Source organism: Mustelus asterias, chromosome 6, assembly GCF_964213995.1.
Source record: "Mustelus asterias chromosome 6, sMusAst1.hap1.1, whole genome shotgun sequence".
NCBI lineage: Eukaryota > Metazoa > Chordata > Chondrichthyes > Carcharhiniformes > Triakidae > Mustelus > Mustelus asterias.
Genome location: NC_135806.1, coordinates 138,524,396 through 138,547,390, shown reverse-complemented (window position 1 = coordinate 138,547,390; position 22,995 = coordinate 138,524,396). Strand labels below are relative to the sequence as shown.

Sequence of the window (22,995 nt, the reverse complement as noted above, 5' to 3'; positions counted from 1 at the left end):
ATGAAATCAGTTCAAAGAATGACCATTGGGTATGGCTGTCAACATCTGTGAATTGTACATGGTATTGAATCAATGACACTCGGGGAGAAGGTTTAATAAAAAGGAGCAAAGAAAAGCCTTTAAATCAATGTTTTACTATTACGTGACATCATTCATCCTCAAGGTCTCACAAGCCAAGCTGTTTAGTTCAATCTGATTTGAAGCTGGATTTTGGGCCTGACACTAGTTTCCTCTTGCCCCTTCCTATTTTTGTTGCATATTCTCAGACTATGGCATTATATCTCTGAACACGAAACGATTAAGCTAATAATTAAATTAAAGGGTTGTTGCTGCTTCCCTGGAGCGATAGCTGTTTAAAAAATTTGCATTTGTATACAACACTTACATTTCTTGCACCTGTCTCAAATCTCTAATTTATAGTTTTACCTCCAGAAACTGTCTGGATCAGAACATAATAGCTCTGGTTCTTGGTATATTACTTTCCCCAACCTGGTATGTACTTATTAACGACCATACATTGACTTAATTGAAGAGTTCATATAATCGTTACACTTCTTTATTGCCCCACTAAAAATATTAACTATGCAACCTGCACCACTAAGTTAAATAATGTACATCTGATATCAATTATTTGTATTGCGGATGTGTGTAAATGAATGAATGACGCATTCAAGTACAATGCCAACTGACCCCTTCACCCCATTTTCTCTGCACACTATAATAAGAAACTAATCCCCAAAGTGCTGTATCGAGATGATTACATTTAGGGATCACATTCATTACACTAATGGAACATAACTCTTTTAGAAGGTGATATGCCAGTTCTGCATTAAGGCCTTATCTTTAGCTTGCTGTTTTATTTTTGCGCTGGATAATTACCACAGACCCAATGATAGCATTTGACTATTACCATCATAAAACTCACATTTGCTCTGACTGGAAGCAAATCTCTTGGACTCACATTAAAATGCTTCAATGAATGGTCCTGTCAAAAATTGCATTAACTGAACTCCTAACTGCTACTTTAATTTTTTATTCAGTGTATTATGACAAGTGGCTAAATGCACTATAAATTCTTCAGACTCTGAAAATTATACTATAACAAATCACTAGTAATTTTATTCCACAGATTGGACAGGTTTCAACTTTTTAAAAAAATGAAATGACAGGTTGCAGTTGTAACGAAAAAATGAAAGTACCGTGTGATGGGATATCTGGGATGGATGCACAGTGAAAATGCCAGAATGAACTATTCCAAAAGTGTTGCAGCCTAGCATACGTTTTTCAAAGCTGCACAGGATTTTACACTTAATTAGCATGCAGAGGTTTCAACAGGAACAATAATATACAATGGGAGAACATTTAAGGAAAAGCAACACTGACAAACCAATTAATGTACAGAATCATTTGTAACTGCATGATGGAAAATTTCACAAGTTTGAGATAGAAGTTCAGGGCTGTGTTATGGAATTGAATTTTATAAATCTGGTCATTTGGAAATGGCAAAGAAAGCTGCAGACTGTAGTTGAAAATTCAACCCCCACCACTTATGTGATCTGTACCCTCTCCTTTCCTTCCCTATGTACGGTATGCTTTGTCTGTATAGTGCACAAGAAACAATACTTTTCACTGTATACTTGTACATATGACAATAAGTCAAATCAAATGTTAGCTACAAACATGTGGCTGATTCAATAATCTCCGAAATAGCCAAGCCAGCATGTTTTAAAACTAACTGCTGCTATAAAGGTACCTCATTATTGCCTTCTCAGAGCAACTGGGGTCAACATTTCTGGCCTTGCAGAGTTGCTCACATCCAGAGGGCATCACAGAATCCTACAGTGCAGAAGAGGCCCTTTGACCCATCGAATCTGCACCAACCCATGAAAGGTCCTGACCTGCCCACCTAATCCCACTTGCCAGCACTTGGCCCATAGCCTTGAATGTTATGATGTGCCAAGTACGCATTCAGGTACTTTTTAAAAGGATGTGAGGCATCCCGCCTCCACCACTCTCCAAGGCAGGGCATTCCAGACCGTCACCACCCTTTGGGTCAAAACGTTTTTCCTCAAATCCCCCCTAAACCTCCCACCCCTCACTTTTAACTTGTGTCCCCTCGTAACTGACCCTTCAACTAAGGGGACATATGATAAATTTAAAAGAAAGCAACAGAAAAGTCACCTGATGTGGCAAGAAAGAAACTTTGTGTTGACTTAGTGGAGTGTGTGGACTGAGGCTGGGGTTAAGACACACATACAGTCAACTCCTATTCCCCAGCACCATCACTGCTTATATACCCCTTAATGTAAATGTGTTTTAAAATCTTTAGAAACAAGTGAACATAAAGCAGCTCAAGGACACCATCATCTTCTGAAAGGCAATTAGGGATAGGCAACAAATGGCAGCCTTGCCAGCAAGGCGCTCATCCCATGAAAGAATAAAAAAATGTTTACCCTGGAAGACCCAACTAAAGGCTGTCGCTCATGTCTCAAATTCTTCAGTGAAACCAAAACAAAAATAACAACAATTTGAAAACTTTTACAATTTGGCAATCGCAGAAGCTACAGATTTTAAAGACTACTTCCTGTACTGCCCTGTTTTTGCTTCGATACTCTGAGCAGAAGAGATCCAATTATAACCAAAACCTTAAACCATAATAGATTAAATGGCAGGCAGAGCCTCACCCCATGAGGTGGCATTGAGCCATTTGTTGACTTATTAATGGGCTGTCAAGTTTGGTGCTCCCCCCACCCCACCCCCGTATTCCCATCAGCTAGCAATACTCATAAAAGTTCACACACAACAAAAAATTATCCAGCAGTTTGCAGTGGTATAAATTCTTCAGAATGCATGGTGTGCATAATGGTGCTATGAAGCAAAATCAATTGTACTGCCCAAAGTTAATTACATGAGAGAATTTCTGAAAGCCAAGAATTGACTGGAAATAGAAAGAAAAGTGAGAAATTAGGTTAGGAACTCCAGGTTGATTTGCGACCATTTTTGGGACCAGGTAAGGGATAGAACAGTTGTTTTAGGCACTCAATGTCAGCATCAAATGTTTTCAGGTCAGCTATATCACAGTCAGATGCAGAGTAGAGTTTCCTTTCCTTTGCTCCAATTTCCTTTAATCTCAACCCTTTTATGGAAGCATTTTTTTCTCTTTACCTACATAAGTCATCCTAAGAATGCTAATATTGATACCAATCTGAAATGAATTGCAGATAATTAAATGTTGTACATCACATTAACCATTGGAACCTAGGATAAAAGTTGCCCAATTCTGTGTGCAGAGCCCTTGCATTATCCTAGAAATTTGAACTGTATTCAATGTCAAAATGGTGATTGGCATAGCAGGCCTAAAACTGCCCCTAAACATCATTTTGTTAAGAATGGCTTTGTAGGACATTGCACAGATGCACTGAAGAAATGGATGTCACATTATTGGAGGCAGAGAAACAGCAATATAATTCTGTTTTTATGTTGCATTGAAATTCGGAGTGGTCGATATTTACACAGAGCCTAAATATCTAAAAAATGGTCCCAACTCTTAGTACTGATGAGCACAAAAATTTAATAAAAGGATGGAAAGAAGAAAGTGCATCATGTCATTTATGGGGTTTTACACAAGATTAATTTTTTAAATATCTATTACCAAGAAGGATATGAGTGACAAAGCTAAAGAAGTAACAGTTGTGATCAATAGTCTTAGCTGGCACTGAACTAAGAATAAATAAATTATATTTCCTCAATTTCAAAGATTGAAAGTAAAATTAATAAATCACATTTTCCCCTTCCATTCTCTGGAAACAGGCAGCAGGGAAGAAGCTGTTCTTGAGTCAGTTGGTAAAAGTCTGAGGATACATAAGAACAGCTTCTTCCCTGCTGCCATCAGACTTTTGAATGGGCCTACCTTGCATTAAGTTGATCTTTCTCTACACCCTAGCTATGACTGTAATAATACATTCTGCATTCTCTCCTTTGGTTAGTACTGCTGCCTCACAGGGCCAGGGACCCAGGCTCGATTCTGGCTCGGGTCACTGTCTGTGTGGAGTTTGCACATTCTCCCCGTGTCTGCGTGGGTTTCCTCCGGGTGCTCCGGTTTCCTTCCACAGTCCAAAGATGTGCGGGTTAGGTTGATTGGCCATGAAGAATTGCCCCTTAGTGTCAGCGGGATCAGGAGGGCAAATATGTGGGGTTACGGGGATAGGACCTCGGTGGGATTGTTGTCAGTGCAGGCTTGATGGGCCAAATGGCCTTCTTCTGCACCGTAGATTTTATGATTCTTTCCTTCTCTATGAACAGTATGCTTTGTCTGTTTCATGTACAAGGAACAATACTTTTCACTGTATGCTAACACGTGACAATAATAAATCAAATCAAAAGTGCATGCATAAAATTCTCTAAAAAAGATCAGTACAGACTTATACCAATGGGCAAATTTCTCAACAGTCTGAAAGCTCGGTTCCAGATAAGTTGCTTCATAAAGCAGCTTGCCACACACTTGGGGCTTGTATGACCAAGAGTAGCAAGCTTGATGCCAATCTAAAATGAACTGTGTCTAGTTATAGGCTATGCACCTTGTAACCATTGGGAGCCAGACTTTAATTGAATCAAACTAACAATGGGTTCAGACTGGCTAGCACAGCCCAAGCAAATCCAGCTTCACTTGCTGCTGTTTCTGTAGCTTCAACAGCACATTCCGTAAACTAGTTGAAAAAACAAAATAAATCAGACTGCATCAGTTCACTCTGCACAATGGTCGAAGGATTGTGCTATTACAAGGATTAGCTATTACAAGGGGGCATAACTATAGGGTTCATGGTGGGAGATATAGGAAGGATATCAGAGGTAGGTTCTTTACGCAGAGTGTGGTTGGGGTGTGGAATGGACTGCCTGCAGTGATAGTGGAGTCAGACACTTTAGGAACATTTAAGCAGTTATTGGATAGGCACATGGAGCACACCAGGATGATAGGGAGTGGGATAGCTTGATCTTGGTTTCAGATAAAGCTCGGCACAACACCGTGGGCCGAAGGGCCTGTTCTGTGCTGTACTGTTCTATGTTCTATGATTGACTAAACTTACAAAATTTAAACTTCGACAAAGGGTCATCCTGACTCAAAACATTGGCTCTATTGTCAGACCTGCTGAGATTTTCCAGCATTTTTTAGTTAATGTTCAATTAATTTGAGGAGAGTAAGCAATCTTACTGACCAGTGCCAAAGAACTCAGCAGCTGGTATTGAAATAAATTAGGAACTTTGCCTCTCATTATGGAACGAGTACAGGTTAATCACATTTGCTAGATTCCACCTGCAGATAACACTGCTAATTTCAGCTTCAGATGTCAAAAGAATTGCCCTTTGACACTGCTCAGCATAAAAGGCAAATGAGGAGAGAGCAATAACAACACTGATTTGCATAATTTGTCTGGCACAATGCAATATTAACTGTTTATCTGGTGGCAAAAGTAATTAAAAAGCAATCCACATCTTGATTAAAGACTTGACATTTTTTAACAACAGCTTAGTGTCAACTACATCCCCTTATTGATGCAAACACATGCATGAGAATAATTGAATTAATAAAGGATTCCTAAGAGCAGGGATACATGCAGTGTGTGAGCCCATCCATATTGAAGATTCTTCCAGTGGCTGCCAAGTAAGATTAGAACACAACCACACAGTTCACTTTACTCACAGCTGCAGGTACTTTATCCTCAAGTGTTATTACCTTGGGGTATATGTGCTGGAAAGACTACAGGTTGTGACCGAAACACTTTCACAGTCACTGCTGGAGATGGAGCTGATGGGAGAATCTTGGATAGGATCTTGAGAACTGAAACCACAGTAATGAAAACACAAGGAAAGTAAACTTAGAAAGCAGCATTATACAACTGAAGCAAGACCCGAACCAAAAAAATAAAACACATGCAACTGTGCGGAGAACAAATAAAACAAAAATCTCCGTAAAGAAATAAACACAACCTCACATTGCAAGGTGAGCAGCACAGGCTCACAACGTGGGAACAGTTTTACTTGTCTGCTGCAGTGGGAGGAAAGAATGTAAAAATCTCTCTTCCAGTCTGAAAGAAGAGAAAACTATTAGCCCGAGCGATGGAGGGACTGGGCCTGAAACGAGAACAAGGAACAGTACAGCACAGGAACAGGCCCTTTGGTCCTCCAAGCCTGCGCCCATCACATTGTCCTATCTAAACCATACGCCTGTATCCCTCAATTCCGTCTGTCAATGTCACAAACAGAGCTGCCTCCTTCCTGAAGAATACCAGGTCACTTCAACACTAAGTTTTCTTCAACTGTCCACAGCAATCCGCAGCCATCCACACCTGCATGTTAAACCCACTGAAGAAACATTTGGCTGAAAATAGTGTCCTTTAGCAATCCAAAGGTGAGAGTTGTGAAATACAGAATGTTAAAAGCCAAACGTACAAAAGCAGTGGGCAGTCATGGTCCAATGCTTCATGATTCAGTATTTATTTTCTGCCTCCTCCCCATGCCCAAGACCCCAGCACCTTCCCCATACCCACCCATACTCCCTATGCCCACCCATACTCCCCATACCCACCCATACTCCCATACCCATAGCTAGAACTGGTGCCATGTTTAAAAATATGGGGTCACCCATTTAGGACAGAGATGTGGAGATTTTTTACTCTGAGGGCTGCAAGTCTTTGGAACACTCTTCCTCAAAATGTGGTGGAAGAAGAGTCTTTAAATATTTTTAAGGCAGTGGTGGATAGATTGTTGATAAACAAGGAGGTGAAAGGTTATCGATCTCATTGAATGGCAGAGCAGGCTCAAGTGGTCAAGCGGCCTACCCCTGCTCCTGATTTGTATGTTCATATCACTTTTTGTGGATGGTGGGCAGGCTTTGGGAAATCAATTATTTGTCGCAGAATTTCCAGCCTCTGAACTGAACCGGTTAGCCACAATGTTCGGCCTCCGCCAAGTTGAGGTCGGTTCACCAGACAATACCACCACTCTTGTCAGCAAGTTTGATGGCAATGTTAGGTTTGGACCCAAGAGAACCAAGTGCAGTGAGTTTAGAGGGAGAGAAGTTAGAGTATTTGAGAGGACGACTGACATTGAGATAGCCAATGTCACACACAAACAAACAGTTCTCAATGAAGAGATCGAGAGAGGATAAGATGACAGAGGGCAACATCTGGGTGGAGGGAGAATATTGTTGATTGGGAGAAGTGGGCATATTAGCAGCACAGTGGTACAGAGGTTAAGCACTGCTGCCTCACAGCGCCAGGGTCCTGGGTTCAATTCCAGCCTTGGGTGACTGTCTGTGCCGAGTCTGTACGTTCTCCCTGTGTCTGCGTGCGTTTCCTCCGGGTGCCATGGTTTCCGCCCACACTCCAAAGGTGTGCAGGTTAGGTTGATTGGCCATGCTGAATTGCCCCTTAGTGTCAGGGGAGATTAGTGAGGTGAATACGTGGGGTTATAGGCATAGAGTCTGGGTGGGATTGTTGTCGGTGTAGGCTCAATGGACTGAATGACCTTTCTGCACTGTAGGAATTCTATGATCTATGATATTAGTTGAATAGAATTATTTTAGAATCATAGGATGTGGAAGCGCTGGAAAGAGTGCAGAGGAGATTTACCAGGATGCTGCCTGGTTTGGAGGGTAGGTCTTATGAGGAAAGGTTGAGGGAGCTAGGGCTGTTCTCTCTGGAGTGGAGGAGGCTGAGGGGAGACTTAATAGAGGTTTATAAAATGATGAAGGGGATAGATAGAGTGAACGTTCAAAGACTATTTCCTCGGGTGGATGGAGCTATTACAAGGGGGCATAACTATAGGGTTCGTGGTGGGAGATACAGGAAGGATATCAGAGGTAGGTTCTTTACGCAGAGAGTGGTTGGGGTGTGGAATGGACTGCCTGCAGCGATAGTGGAGTCAGACACTTTAGGAACATTTAAGCGGTCATTGGATAGGCACATGGAGCACACCAGGATGATAGGGAGTGGGATAGCTTGATCTGGGTTTCAGATAAAGCTTGGCACAACATCGTGGGCCGAAGGGCCTGTTCTGTGCTGTACTGTTCTATGTTCTATGTTCGTACAGTGCAGAAGAGGCCCATGGAGTCTGCGCTGATACATTAGAAATACCTGAACTCCCACCTAACCCCACCTGCCAGCACCTGGTCCATTGCCTTCAATGTTATGATGGGCCAAGTGCTCATCCAGGTACTTTTTAAAGACTGTGAGGCAACCACCTCTACCACCCTCCCAGGCAGTGCATTCCACACCACTTTCTTAACCATGAATTCCCATCATTGTGATTTAACTGTAAATATTGGACTTAATTGGGCACATTCTACAAACATGCAATTACTGCAAAAGGTTTTTTACAGTGTAAGCATGTACTTTTCCTGACTATATAATCTACAATAAAAGTTTAATAGCTCTTTGTAGCACAGGACTGGTTACACACAGGCTGGGATTTTTGTGTGTGTCACTCCAGTCATAAATCACCCATAAGTCGCTACCTTCAAGGGTTACCCTGTCTAATGGGGGAGAAAGGAAACTAGGTTAATTGCCCCATGTGGTTTGATTATTGAATAAGTCATCTGTAACAATCATGCACTGTTTCCTTCCACCAGAATACAAACTTACCAAATGAGTATTGTCAGTTGTCGATTTACTTTGAACATCCACCAGATCTCCAGCCACCTTGTCCATCATAATAAACCAATTAAAACAAACTCACTGCTTGTGACAGCAATTCTGGGCTGGAGAAGGGGAGTTTGCATTTCAGAGATCAAGAATAGCTGAGAAATTCTGAAGGACAATTTAAAATGACAGCTAACCTCTAATGTGCAGCAAACTTTTTGTAGTGACACTAATCACAAGAGAGAGAGAGACTGAGCAAATGCAAGGAATGAAATAAAGTGTTAAATATTCACTACAAGTATGTCAAAGGACCAAAAAGTAAAATACCATTCAATTTTAATGGCATTCCATTTTCCATTATTCTTCTTGGCTCTTAAGGTCATGCCCAAGAGGGAAGACTCTCCAGTGCTGCTCTTAAATTGATAGTGACTGACTGAAGAGTGGAATTCCTCCTACTTTCAGGCAGGGAAACATCTCGAGCTACCTAGGGTTGTGTGTGAGTGGCGGTTGAAGTAGAGAAGGTGGGGGAGGGGTGGGGCAGCTCTGTTTTTCATCACTCCATAATGTCATCCAATACACGACTGTCCCACTGCTGCTCAGACTCGATTCAGTTTTTGCACAATTGACACAGCATCATCTAATTGTTCCTTTCTGGTTAAGGATTCAAAACTACTTTTGTCATTGTCTAACACCTATTTCCCCCCCCGCCCCCACACCCCGCCATTGCAAGGAGGTTAAGTGGGGATTTCCAAAGTCAAATTGGCTCCAAAACAGTTCATGCTTGAAGCCAATCAATCTTTAATAAGTGTGCAGAGTCTTGTGCCAGGCACTGCCATACTATTCCAGGCCCTGTTATTGTTCATCAGCCAGTTTGACATTTTAATAGGACCTGGGAGTATTTCCACTATAAAACAACTAACTATGCAAGCCAGCGCTCCCAATAAACAGAGTGGGTATTCCTATCTGGACGAGCACTAATATACAACTAGTGCTCTGAGTGGCAGGTGGTGCCATTTCAGCTGTTAAATTCTGTGGACATCCCGCAGCTTTGGCTGTAGCTGACCTGAATCTACATTCTGGGATTTAAATAAATGAGGGACATTCCTTCTTGGAGGAAGAGAAGATTTTCTATCATGCAGAAAAATGCTGATATATTTCTTATAAGAAATTTAGAGACATTCAAGCACGGATTGAACGGAAAGGCCAGACAAAGCTGACATAAAAAATGGTGCAGTTAAATCTAAGTCTTGCTCTTATCCATCTCATCAAATCCACACCATTTCCTACTTTGCACCAACTGCATTATAAGACACAAGCTGCTGAATTGCAACTCTGCTTAGAATGTTCTGTACCTCAATGTAAGCATCTCGCAAACCTGCTGTACTCACAGTGGGGTCTTAGAGCAAGCTAGGGCCATTGCCATTAAACAGAGCAACCAAATTGATTTGAGAATTGCAAGTTCTGAATTTACAATTCAGGTGGGTCCATACTACCTGAGCAATATCAGGTGTTAATCATAGATATTTAGGTGTCAACTATTGCTCAGTTGATAGCATTCTCATTGATGAATCAGTTCAAGTCCCACTGAGCATATAACTTGGGCTAAACTCCAGTACCATGCTGAGTTAGTGTTGCACAGTCAGATGCGACATTAAACTGTGGCTCCATCTGCTCTTGGGTGGAGAAGGTCCCAGGGCACTTTCCATTGAAAAGTAGAGGAATTCTCTCCAGTATCCTGGCCAATATTTACCCCTCAACTAATATCACAAAAAGCGAACTAGCCTGTCATCATCACATTGCTGCTGCTGTGCTCAAATTAGCTGCTGTGTTTCATGGTGACTACACTTGACTGGATGTGAAGCTCTTTGGACCATCCCAAGGTCGTGAAAGGAAATACATTGATGAAAATCTATTTCTTTCCTGTTAATTGCAAATAAAGTTGAAAGAATTTAATTACAACTTGAGCGTGACTTGGCAGAAGATCATGTACCATAGCTGATCTGCCTGAGCTCGAGTCAGGTTGCCACCGGCTAACCCAATAACACAGCTACTCACGAACTAGACTGCCTCGCAAAATTAAAAACAAATCTCACGGGCAATGTAGAATGTGCATCCATTCACATATTGCCACACGACCTGTGACATCGGTACTTATGTGCGATGTGGGGGAGGGTGCCAAGCATGGCATTTAAGAGCAGTCAAAGACCCTTTGTAATAAACAGTTGAAGTTCTCACCTGTGTCAACATTCTTGCTCAACATTATAGGAGGCACGTGAGAGGCTGAATATTTTAAGGTGCTGTGCAATTTTGTTTTATTTACAAATTGAGTGGTCACTTTCGAGAGCTTTAAGAGTCAAACATAGTGAACCACAGATGTGCAGGCCCAAAATGTCGGGCTAGTTACTCTGAAGGACAAGAGTCAATCAGTTGAGTTTATAGGGCAATCTGGCAACCCTCTACATAACCAGATTTTCTAGTACAGAAACTATCCACCAGCACAATGATCGGTGTGAAGGCAGCCACTTGAAGAATGCTCACTAAAGTTATTAAGAGCAGCAGAGATGCCAGAACTATCTGATTGCAACCATCTAATTAGAACTATTATTGATAAGTGCTCTCTGTAGACGATTCATTAGCTAAGTTTTAACCTCTTTATTGATCCCAGAACATTTTTTTTAAGCAGCAAGTCCTCTCACAAGGGATTTTACTGTGTTCCAAAAGTCAAAAATATATCAAAGCATATTACTGCTCAACAACTTGGTTATTATAAAAAGGACTACAATAAATGTGTAATGTACAAACTCCCTTTCATCAACCATTAGATTAATTGCCTTTCCCCTCAGATAACATGCTTGAATGGCTCCCTTAGACAATATATTCCAAAGATAGATGGTGAACTTTAATAAGCATAAAATAACTATCTAGTGAAAGGGCAAAATATATATTTATAATAGATATTGATATATAATTAACAATTTTATCCACAGTTGTGCTTGGCTCAGTGGCAACACAGATGCCACTCACAGCTCTTATTACAGTCTCGGCTGCTACTTTCAGAAAGCACTCCATGCAAAACCTAAAAGCAGGAAGCACATAACAGCCCCCAGTGCCCAGGATAGATACGACAGCTACTAGTGGAATAAAAATAAATCATTTCGATTTATTTTGGGAAATACTACACTGAAGGAAGGAAGTTCAAGTACAGTTTGGACATGCCTTGGATTAATCTATTTCCAGTCCGTTTCCACAATGGTCCATTCCAATTTTTCTTTTAACCAATTCATAGAAATCATAGAAACCCTACAGTGCAGAAGGAGGCCATTCGGCCCATCGAGTCTGCACCGACCACAATCCCACCCAGGCCCTACCCCCACATATTTACCCGCTAATCCCGCTAACCTACACATCTCAGAACTCTAAGGGGCAATTTTTAACCTGGCCAATCAACCTAACCTGCACATCTTTGGACTGTGGGAGGAAACCGGAGCACCCGGAGGAAACCCACGCAGACACAAGGAGAATGTGCAAACTCCACACAGACAGTGACCCGAGCCGGGAATCGAACCCGGGACCCTGGAGCTGTGAAGCAGCAGTGCTAACCACTGTGCTACCGTGCCGCCCACGATGCTTTACACTCATGGTTTTAAATAAGAAATTGCTCCAATGTTAATAGAGACAAATCTACCTGCCAGCAACACAACATAACTAGTGATGGTGTCAACAAAGAAACAGAAACTAGGAGGAGGAGGAGGCCATTTGGCCCATCAAGCCTGTTCCGCCATTCATCTTGATCATGACTGATCATCAAATTCAATATCCTGATTCCGCCCCCCTCAATATCCTTCAATCCCTTGAGCCCCCAAGAGCTATATCTAATTTCTTCTTGAAATCAGACAACGTTTTGGCCTCAGCTACATTCTGTGGTAATGAATTCCACACATTCACCACCCTCTGGGTGAAGAAATTTCTCCTCACCTCAGTTCTAAAAGGTTTACTCCTTGTAACATGTAGCAGACATGCCCCAACATGCAGCAGACACGCCCCAACACGCAGCACACTCTTTTCCAATGACTAATGAGAATACAGAGGGGAGAAACTTCCCAGTTTTCAGAAGGCAATTCTCTTGTTGGGGCCACTAATTATGTATTGGCATCTTAAATACAGACCACACAGGAATTTTTCATGAATGAAAGAATTGAGGGTAAAATATAATAAGGAAGGACAAACTGCACTAATACAGTGCCTTATTTCATATCAAGTATTTGCGTATAATACAAATTACCTTGAAGCACGTGTACTTTTGTACGTTTATTAGCAGTGCATTCCAGATAATTAGAACTCTTCATGTAAAAGAAATTGTCATTTCTCCCCCTTTGCCCCTTTTTAAAAAATCGTATGTGGGCTGGCCAGCTTTTATTGCCCATCCCTCGCTGCCCTTGTTCAGGGAGCAGTTGAGAGTCAGCCAAATGTAGGCCAGACTGGATAAGGAAGGCAGATTTCCTTCCCCAAAGGACATTGGTGACATTTATTGAATTCAAATTCCACCATCTTCCGTGGCAGGATTCGAACCCAAGTCCCCAGAACATTAGCTGAGATTCTGGATTAATACCACTCGGACATCATCTCCCCATACCTCATCTTTAATTTGTGTTCGCTGGTTACCAACTCACCAGTCAGTGGAAACAATTTTTCCTTATTTATTTTGGCTAAATATTCTGTGCAGAGTGAGATTAGTTCATCTGTTTTTTGAAATGTAGATTGAGGGAGAAATGCTGATGAGGACACTAGGAAAGCTCCAATTCTTCCCCGAACAAAAGAAGCAGCAATTACCTCTTGCGCTCCTTTTTAAAAGCAGTCTCAATTATCTGTTCCAGGCTTAGCGTGTAGTTGTATTTAATAAAATTCAGTGCTCGTGTAATTCCTCTGCCCCCTTCCAAAAGCGTCACGACATTAAACTTTCGACAACTAAGTTCCTCTCCTACCCTGAGCAAATGTCCTGAATCTTGGGAGTCATTGTTCAAGATTCTCTTAAGGTTAACGTGCAGGTTCAGTCGGCAGTTAGGAAGGCAAATGCAATGTCAGCATTCATGTCGAGAGGGCTAGAATACAAGAGCAGGGATGTACTTCTGAGGCTGTATAAAGCTCTGGTCAGACCCCATTTGGAGTATTGTGAATAGTTTTGGGCCACATATCTAAGGAAGGATGTGCTGGCTTTGGAAAGGATCCAGAGGAGGTCCACAAGAATGATCCCTGGAATGAAGAGCTTGTCGTATGAGGAATGGTTGAGGACTCTGGGTCTGTACTCGGAGTTTAGAAGGATGAGGGGGGATCTTATTGAAACTTACAGGATACTGCGAAGCCTAGATAGAGTGGATGTGGAGAGGTTGTTTCCACTAGTTGGAAAAACTAAAACCAGAGGGCACAACCTCAGGCTAAAGGGACGATCCTTTTAAAACAGAGATGAGGAGGAATTTCTTCAGCCAGGGAGCGGTAAATCTGTGGAGATCTTTGTCGCAGAAGGCTGTGGAGGCCAGGTCATTGAGTGTCTTTAAGACAGAGATAGATAGGTTCTTGACTGATAAGGGGATCAGGGGTTATGGGGAAAAGGCAGGAGAATGGGGATGAGAAAAAAAATCAGCCATAATTGAATGGTGGAGCAGACTCAATGGGCCGAGTGGCCTAATTCTGCTCCTATTTCTTATGGTCATCTTGGCACCAGGCAGACAATTCAGCCTTCTGGACTCTTACTTTGCTTCACAGAACAGTGTCAATCCCCTTCATTATGATATCCTCTGCTATCACGACATTCCTTATTGCTCTGCCCATTTAAATGGCTTCCTGTACATTCCTGTCAGTCAGTTCATCCATCCTCCCGCCCCATTCTCATCTAAACAAACTGAAAGAACCTCAAATCTGTCAGACAAGTGCAAAGGCGACTGCACTGCTGCCCTTTTATCCCCTTACCTGTCTCATTCATAGTCACAGTTTCCCGTCCCTGACAACTGATCAAATCTGAAGATCCTATCCTAAGACGGCTGACCGCCTCCTTGTACAAAGTGTCCAGGTAACTTCCTCCCTGGTGTGTTGCAGTGTCTGCAGCTTGGCCCCCAGCTCGATGACTCTGAGCCAAAGCTCCAGCTGCAAACACTGCAGAAGTGTTTGCCCTGGATCACATCAGCTTCCAGGAGCTCCCACATGCTACAGCTTTGACACATCACTTAGAAAAGAATAGAACTCATAGAATCCCTACAGTGCAGAAGGCCCATCGAGTCTGCACCGACCACAATCCCACCCAAACCCTACCCCCATATCCCTACACATTTACCCGCTAATCCCTCTAACCTATGCATCTCAGGACACTAAGGGGCAATTTTAGCATGGCCAATCAACCTAACCTGTACATCTTTGGACCGTGGGAGGAAACCGGAGCATCCGGAGGAAACCCACGCAGACATGAGGAGAATGTGCAAACTCCACACAGGCAGTGACCCAAGCCGGGAATCGAACCCGGGTCCCTGGCGCTGCGAGGCAGCAGTGCTAACCACTGTGCCACCGTGCTGCCCATGTCATTCTAAACTTGTCCTGACATTCTAAACATGCTTTAATTAACTTAATTATTTTATTTAAATTAGGTTTTTTAAAAAAATACACATTATTACCCTTACCACCTGTTTATATATTATTTTGAACCTAATGAATAGAATACGTCGTAGCCACCTACCAGACAGCTGTCAAATTGCTAGCTTTTTCCCCTGTAATAGAGTATGAACCAATTCCTACAAGTTAGAAAAGCAAAGGAGCGCCTCCTTCCCCTCATCCCTAACTCTCTCACTCACCCATCTCCCAGCATTCTGTATGACTCACATTCCAGTGCCAAGTCACACAGAGGGACCTGTATTTATACAAAGTAAAGTTTATATATGCTCTCAAATTAAAGACTTTGCTCAGTCCCAGGAACAGAAAAAACAGTTTAAACTAGTTTCCTTAATTAACTAACTTCAACTGCTCTTCAGTGGAGAGCTTGTATATGCCTACTTCGGCCTGGATGAAATTTAGTATTTAAATAGTAAATTTCAGTTAGATGTTAATTACTAAGTAGCTGATTCGTTTTCTCTAATTTTCTCCCTTTTTAGTTACATGGAATATACAGCATTAAAATAAGTTTGTCCCAACTGGTCTGTGCTAGCGTTTATGCTCCACTCAAACTTTCTCCTTTCTTACTTTATCTAACCCTATCTGCAGATCCTTCCAATCCTTTCCCCATGTTTATCTACCTTCCCATTCAACACATCTCTATCATTTGCCCAACTACATGAACAGCAATAGGTTGCAACAGGACACACGGTATTTAGGCTAGCAGAATGGACAGATAATTGACAGATTGCATTTAATAGAGTCTTGGTAGAAGGGATAGGGAGAGACATATATAGACACAATGGCTTAGTTCTAAAGAGATAGCCATATCTGTAATTGATATGTTGGTGCCAGCAGGGCCACAGGAAATAGCAAAGCCAAGGGGGCAGCCATGAAAATGGAGGAGCTAACACTCATGGGCTACGAGGAAATGCAGTGGGTGAGGTGTAGCTGAACTTTAGGAACGCCAAGATGGATTGTGGAGCAAGGTACGACATGGAAGATTAGAGTAATGTATGGATGTAATTAGAGGGAGGTTATCAAAACAATTTTAAAAATGGTTAGAAAAGAGAAAATGAATAGGAGTGACACTGGACATGAAAGATAAAGCTTTAGGCTGACAAAAGCTTGAAGGAAAAAGTTAGCAGGCTTGAGAAGAGATAAAAGCAAAAAGATTAAAAAACGAAAGCAAAAAGGTAATGATGAGCCTCTCTTAAATCTCAAGATCTCAGAGTATCGTGTACAATATTGAGCTCCATCATTCAGATATTTCAGTTTTGGCAAGGGTACAATGTAGATTCACTGCAATGCTGTCTGGACTAAGAGTCAAATCAAAAGAATATTTGAAAAATGGGATTTTGTTTGTTACAGATTACAGGCAATATAATAGAAACGTGTAAAATTATAAAGGGTTGGCAGAGATAGATAGAAGCAGGCTATTTTTAGTTGATGGTCAAGAATGAGAAACCAAAGATACAAGATTGGATACAAAAAGAGAACAGGAGAACCTTCTTTACACAGAGTTGCAGCATTCAGTATCATTGGTTAAGGCAGAACCCATGTCAATAGTCAAGACTAAATTGGATTGATGGATGAAGTAAAGGGGATAAAGAGATATGAGAACAGAGTGGATAAATGTGATTTGGATGAGGATTAAGATTAATGTCAACATGGACTGTGAGCTGAAAGATTTGTTTGTGTTGAAATTAATATTTAAATATACATTTCTATGGAAAAGACTAGCTTGAATCACCTTCCAATTTCCCCATTTTTCAGAAGATTCATTCTCAATTTTATTGCTGAAATAGTGACAATAGCTGAGAAATTAGGGAAATTTTCCTTGGAGAGTCGTGAGTCTGTGGGACTCTCTTCCCCAGAGAGCAGTGGAGGCAGAGTTACTAAATGTTCTTAATGCTGAATTAGCTAGGATTCTTGATCAACAAGAGAGTCAGAAAGAAAGTGGAGTTCAAATCAATTGTGATCTCAGAATCGTGGAGCAGGCTTGAGGGGTTTAATGACCTATCCTGCTCTTAATTCCACAAAGGAAATTTTTGGTTTTGAGTCAATTGTAACATTTGAACATTTGTCAGTCAATTATCCAATGGTCCAATTGTAGATACACTTCAAGTGTCACATTGACAATACACAAAATAATACATGAAAGGCTCAGAAATGTGAAACACAACAAGCATTTCTTCAGTTTAAATAAAAACATTGCGTGCTCCTTTGGAGCAGGCCGATTGCCCCAATACACCAAACAAGCACAAAACTCTCTCGTCACTGCTGACGGATACTCTTTTCTGACGAGTCATGCTAACCTTGTTTAAACAAGGGAAATCAGATCCGCAAATCATCTCACAACAAGCACAGGAGGCAGTCTTTCAGGTCAAACCAATTGTTTAAATAACCAAGCAAGCTGAAATAATCGATTCAGAAGCTGATAGCCTGGACTTGTGTTCTCGGCCAAATTTGCTTACGCCCGGACTGAACATAAACATAAAGGTATCGATGTCAATGGCTGGAACAAACCTAATTTCAATTCCGTGAACTACGCCAGATTAATGGATATAAAATATAGAAATTTGTCTTATGGTTTGATTGACCTTTTCAGTGACCAGGCATCTAAGCTTTTAGCCGCTTGAAGCAGTTAGGCAGTGATCAGGCAGTCAATCTACTTTCTCAGTTTTACCCAGCAGTCATTCAGTTCATAATAAAATAAAGCAACGGCAGCAGAAAAACACTCAAATATGTAACGTCAGAAATACAGTCTGAAACGTTAACTCTCAATCTTTAACGGGCATTGATATATAAAGTCGCTCTTTCAACACTTGAAGGATGTTCATCGTTTGCTACATTTGAAAGGCTGAGCTTTTCAATACCAAACTCCAATTGTAAAATGATACATTGGCATATGGTTTCAGGTGTTCCAATTTTGAATTGAATGTTTGCTCACTCCATCTGGAATATCATATGCTAAATTTTATTGCCAGTCATGAGAAGGAAAGTGTAATCAGCATCAATATAATAACCTATCAAGATACCACACCCAAACAGGATAAGCACTGTGCTGACCAAGAGATTTGGATCCTGCAGGACTTTTGATCCTAGGCAGGTTAAATTCAAAGTCAATTATATCCCATAACACCATCTACTTGACTCTCTAGAAATAAGGTGGAAAATCAATATGGATTTAATTTTTGTTTAAAATAGGAAGTACTTTCTTCAATGTTATAAATTTCCCCATGGTGATCTTGGGATAATATTATAGCACAATGACAATATAGCTTAGACCTGGATTAATTCTGTTCAAAAATACAAATACAATTGCTGTGCGCTATAAATATTTATCCAAAGTTCATGAACAATCCATGGGTAAACTCTTGCCCACCTCACTCACGCTCTCCCACACCACCTGATCCAAACAACCAAAAAAAAATGCAGCCGATAATTGGAGCACTTTTCAGCAGAAAATGAAATTACCTCTGCTTAATTCTGTGGCCCTCCAACGGGTCAGAAACAGTTTGTACCTTCCCATCTTCCTCCAATTGCTCATTGGCCACATGGCCTTTAACATGTGGCTCTTCTTTAGTTTCCATCCCTGCAATTGGCTTCTTCCTCTTTTCCATCTTTTGCTGCAGGCAACACACATCTATTTCTGTTTGCTGCCCTCCTTCTTCCGTGTGTTTTCCTGAGGATTGTGCCAGGCACTTGCATTTTGAGGTTTTGTGCTCCTGTTTACTGATGGCCCTTTCTGTCCATGGTCCACCTGGACTCTCACCACTTTCTATCCTCTCCTGTGAAAGTGATGCACAGTTACTTTTATGTTGCTGACCCTCTCCTTTACACAAACTAGAATCCCCAACATCTACAGGCTTCGTCAATGAATTGACATCCACTGGTCCAGAAGTGTTGTCAACCCAACCATCCTGAGCGGCAGCGCGGTGAGCACAATGGTTTACTCCATTTTTTATGTTCACTGGGCATTGCATTGAGGAGTCATCTGAAGAAACCTGACAGCAGACAGGATCACAATTTATTACACTCTCAGCTTCAGAGGAGCAAGAGGTGCACTGAGATTTGGGGTTAAAGATAACAGTTGCTGAAATTTTCATTCCACCTGTCCTATGTGCTATTTTTTCTGCAGTTTCACTGGGTTGTACATCATCAGTACCTGCAGTCCAACCATTGAGGTAAGAACTGGATTCAGATGCATCCAAACAGTTACAAGACATTTCTGCTGTGTTATTTTCCTTTTGGTTGACTTGTCCTTGCAGAGGTAGTGAAGTGTTATTGCTTGGTTTGTGCAATACCTCTTTTGCTTGTACATTTTCCTCATTGCAACTATCCCTCACCGTGTCTGTGTTCTCAGGAGGAAACAACTTGCTTTCCTGATTAGGTGGACAAGAGTCATCAGCCCAAGTTAGTGATTCTCCTGTTGTGTCCATTCCAGTGAAGGTCTCACCTGCTCCATCCAAATCATCCATGAAAAACACCCGCTCCTCTTCCTCAGCTTCCCGCCTCACGCCAGAAAGCTCAAGGTATGACGTATTTGCCGAATCCCCCGGATTACGGTCGTGTTTCAGCGCAGGTTTGTGAGCCGGTGACTGGCACACACTTGGTGGAGAGAGCAGACAGGACATTTCATCCCCCACCCTGTGTACCATTAAGTTAAGCTGTTCCAGCTCCTCTTCATCATACTGCATGGAACAGGCCAGTTCAGCTTCTGTATTTTCAGCTTTTACACACAATTTATCTTGAACGAGTTTATCAGGAACTACAGGCGGAGGAATGGTCGAGGGAACCTCCGGATCAGCGGTAAATTCGCCATCCTGGGATATACAGAGGTTACGTTCAAGTGTGTGCAGCTCATCTTCCGTCAAGGTCTGTAGTAGGTCCCTATTAGGGGGTGGAAGAAAACAAGAATGAGGAAAGATGAGACAGCATTACACAAAATTCATGCAAATAATACACTATTTTTTGCTATAAAACTTTGTTAATAATAGGAAGAATTAAATATGCAAGGTTGGACGCTTTAATATCCTTATTATTCTTATCCTACTGCCAACTCATCTGTGCCTATGGAAGATGTAGCATCATCTGTGGCCAAACATCAGTGACCACACGTCAGAATACAAAGATAGCCTCATACATTATGTACACACTCCACAGACATGTGATATCTCACACAAGATCAACTTTGTATTGCCAAGTAGCTGTACAAGGCAGTTCCATTCAGTTATGAAAATATCTGTGCACTGCAGACTACAGGGAGAGATGGTGGTATAATGGTAATGTCACTGGACTAGCAATCCAGAGGCCCAGGCTATATTCTGGGCACATGGGTCCAAATCCCACCATGGGAGCTGTGGAATTTGAATTCAATCAACAATTGAAAGCGAGTCTCAGTAACGGTGGTCATGACACCATCATTTGACATAAAAACCCATCTCATTCACTAAGGAAATCTGCCGTCCTTACCCGATCTCGCCTACATATGACTCCAGACCCACTGTAATGTGGTTGACTCTCCACTTCCCTCTCAGCCACTCAGTTCAAGGGCAATTAGGTTTGGTTAACAAATGCTGGCCTCACCAGTGGCACCAACATCCCATGAAAGAATGTACTGTTACTGTATTGCTGGAGCACCATGGATTCAACAATCAGAATCATTGTGGATATAGCAAATGTCCACTGGGAATTTCCTGTCACATCTGTGCACTTAAAGCATTAATAAACTGAGTGTGAGAGCATACACCTGTAGCAATAACTCTTGTCACAAAGCAATCATGGGCAAATCATACAAAATCATTTAAATTCTTCATGCAAGTGCAGCTCAAAGATATCCAACATGCAGGAATGGAGGTCAACAGGTGTAAACTACATACGTGTGGAGGTTTCTGGAAAACTAATGCAGAAATAACCTTGTGTGCCTTTTTAATAGAACATCTCAATCAATGGTTTTGATATTAATCTACACAGGTGCCCTGTTAAAGCCATTAAGCAAATACGTTGGCAGTCCATGAAGTGAGGGAAAATGGCAGGTTAGACCCTGGCATACAACAGGGAAATAATGCAGATGCTGGGAATCTGAAATAAGAACAAAAAGTTGGAAAAACTCAGCAAGTCAGGCAGCATCTGTGGAGAGAAACAGAAAACAAAGAGAGATCCCAGTATGTGCTGGGGTTAACTGACCAAACTCATGGCAAACGGAAGAATAGGTATGAGTATTATAAACTCAGTACTCCCACCCCGCTCCATCTAGTGACCCCAGCGAGAACCTTGCAGGTTCAGGCATGGCCAAGATCACCAAAGGACAACAAAGAACAATACAGCACAGGAACAGGCCCTTCGGCCCTCCAAGCCCGCGCCGCTCCCTGGTCCAAACTAGACCATTCTTTTGTATCCCTCCATTCCCACTCCGTTCATATGGTCATCTAGATAAGTCTTAAACGTTCCCAGTGTGTCCGCCTCCACCACCTTGCCCGGCAGCGCATTCCAGGCCCCCACCACCCTCTGTGTAAAATACGTCCTTCTGATATCTGTGTTAAACCTCCCCCCCTTCACCTTGAACCTATGACCCCTCGTGAACGTCACCACCGACCTGGGGAAAAGCTTCCCACCGTTCACCCTATCTCTGTCTTTCATAATTTTATACACCTCTATTAAGTCTCCCCTCATCCTCCGTCTTTCCAGGGAGAACAACTCCAGTTTACCCAATCTCTCCTCATAACCAAGCCCCTCCATACCAGGCAACACCCTGGTAAACCTCCTCTGTACTCTCTCCAAAGCCTCCACGTCCTTCTGGTAGTGTGGCGACCAGAACTGGAAGCAGTATTCCAAATGCGGCCGAACCAACGTTCTATACATCTGCAACATCAGACCCCAACTTTCATACTCTATGTCCCGTCCTATAAAGGCAAGCATGCCATATGCCTTCTTCACCACCTTCTCCACCTGTGACGTCACCTTCAAGGATCTGTGGACTTGCACACCCAGGTCCCTCTGCGTGTCCACACCCTTTATGGTCCTGCCATTTATCGTATAGCTCCTCCCTACATTATTTCTACCAAAATGCATCACTTCGCATTTATCAGGATTGAACTCCATCTGCCATTTCTTTGCCCAAATTTCCAGCCTATCTATATCCTTCTGTAGCTTCTGACAATGCTCCTCACTATCTGCAAGTCCTGCCAATTTTGTGTCGTCCGCAAACTTACTGATCACCCCAGTTACACCTTCTTCCAGGTCGTTTATATAAATCACAAACAGCAGAGGTCCCAATACAGAGCCCTGCGGAACACCACTAGTCACAGGCCTCCAGCCGGAAAAAGACCCTTCCACTACCACCCTCTGTCTTCTGTGACCAAGCCAGTTCTCCACCCATCTACCCACCTCCCCCTTTATCCCATGAGATCCAACCTTTTTCACCAGCCTACCATGAGGGACTTTGTCAAACGCTTTACTAAAGTCCATATAGACGACATCCACGGCCCTTCCCTCGTCAACCATTCTGGTCACTTCTTCAAATAACTCCACCAGGTTAGTGAGGCATGACCTCCCTCTCACAAAACCATGCTGACTATCGTTAATGAGTTTATTCCTTTCTAAATGCGCATACATCCTATCTCTAAGAATCTTCTCCAACAACTTCCCCACCACGGACGTCAAGCTCACCGGCCTATAATTACCCGGGTTATCCTTCCTACCCTTCTTAAATAACGGGACC

At 42.2% G+C, this 22,995-nt stretch overlaps 1 protein-coding gene across 3 annotated transcripts in view; it reads right to left on the bottom strand.

Annotated features, from left to right (window-relative positions):
- The window catches only part of zfyve28 (zinc finger, FYVE domain containing 28), a 191,415-nt gene that overhangs the window by 37,633 nt on the left and 130,787 nt on the right, over nt 1-22,995 (bottom strand). For 2 of the 3 annotated variants that reach the window (XM_078215171.1, XM_078215172.1), the window contains exons 8-9: nt 18,750-20,165; nt 5,732-5,836 (exon numbers count right to left, since the gene is read on the bottom strand). In XM_078215171.1, the coding sequence (XP_078071297.1) occupies nt 5,732-5,836; nt 18,750-20,165 (1,521 nt within the window). Of the gene's footprint in view, nt 1-5,731; nt 5,837-18,749; nt 20,166-22,995 lie in introns of those variants that run through there. The other variant, XM_078215173.1, reaches the window with a different exon arrangement.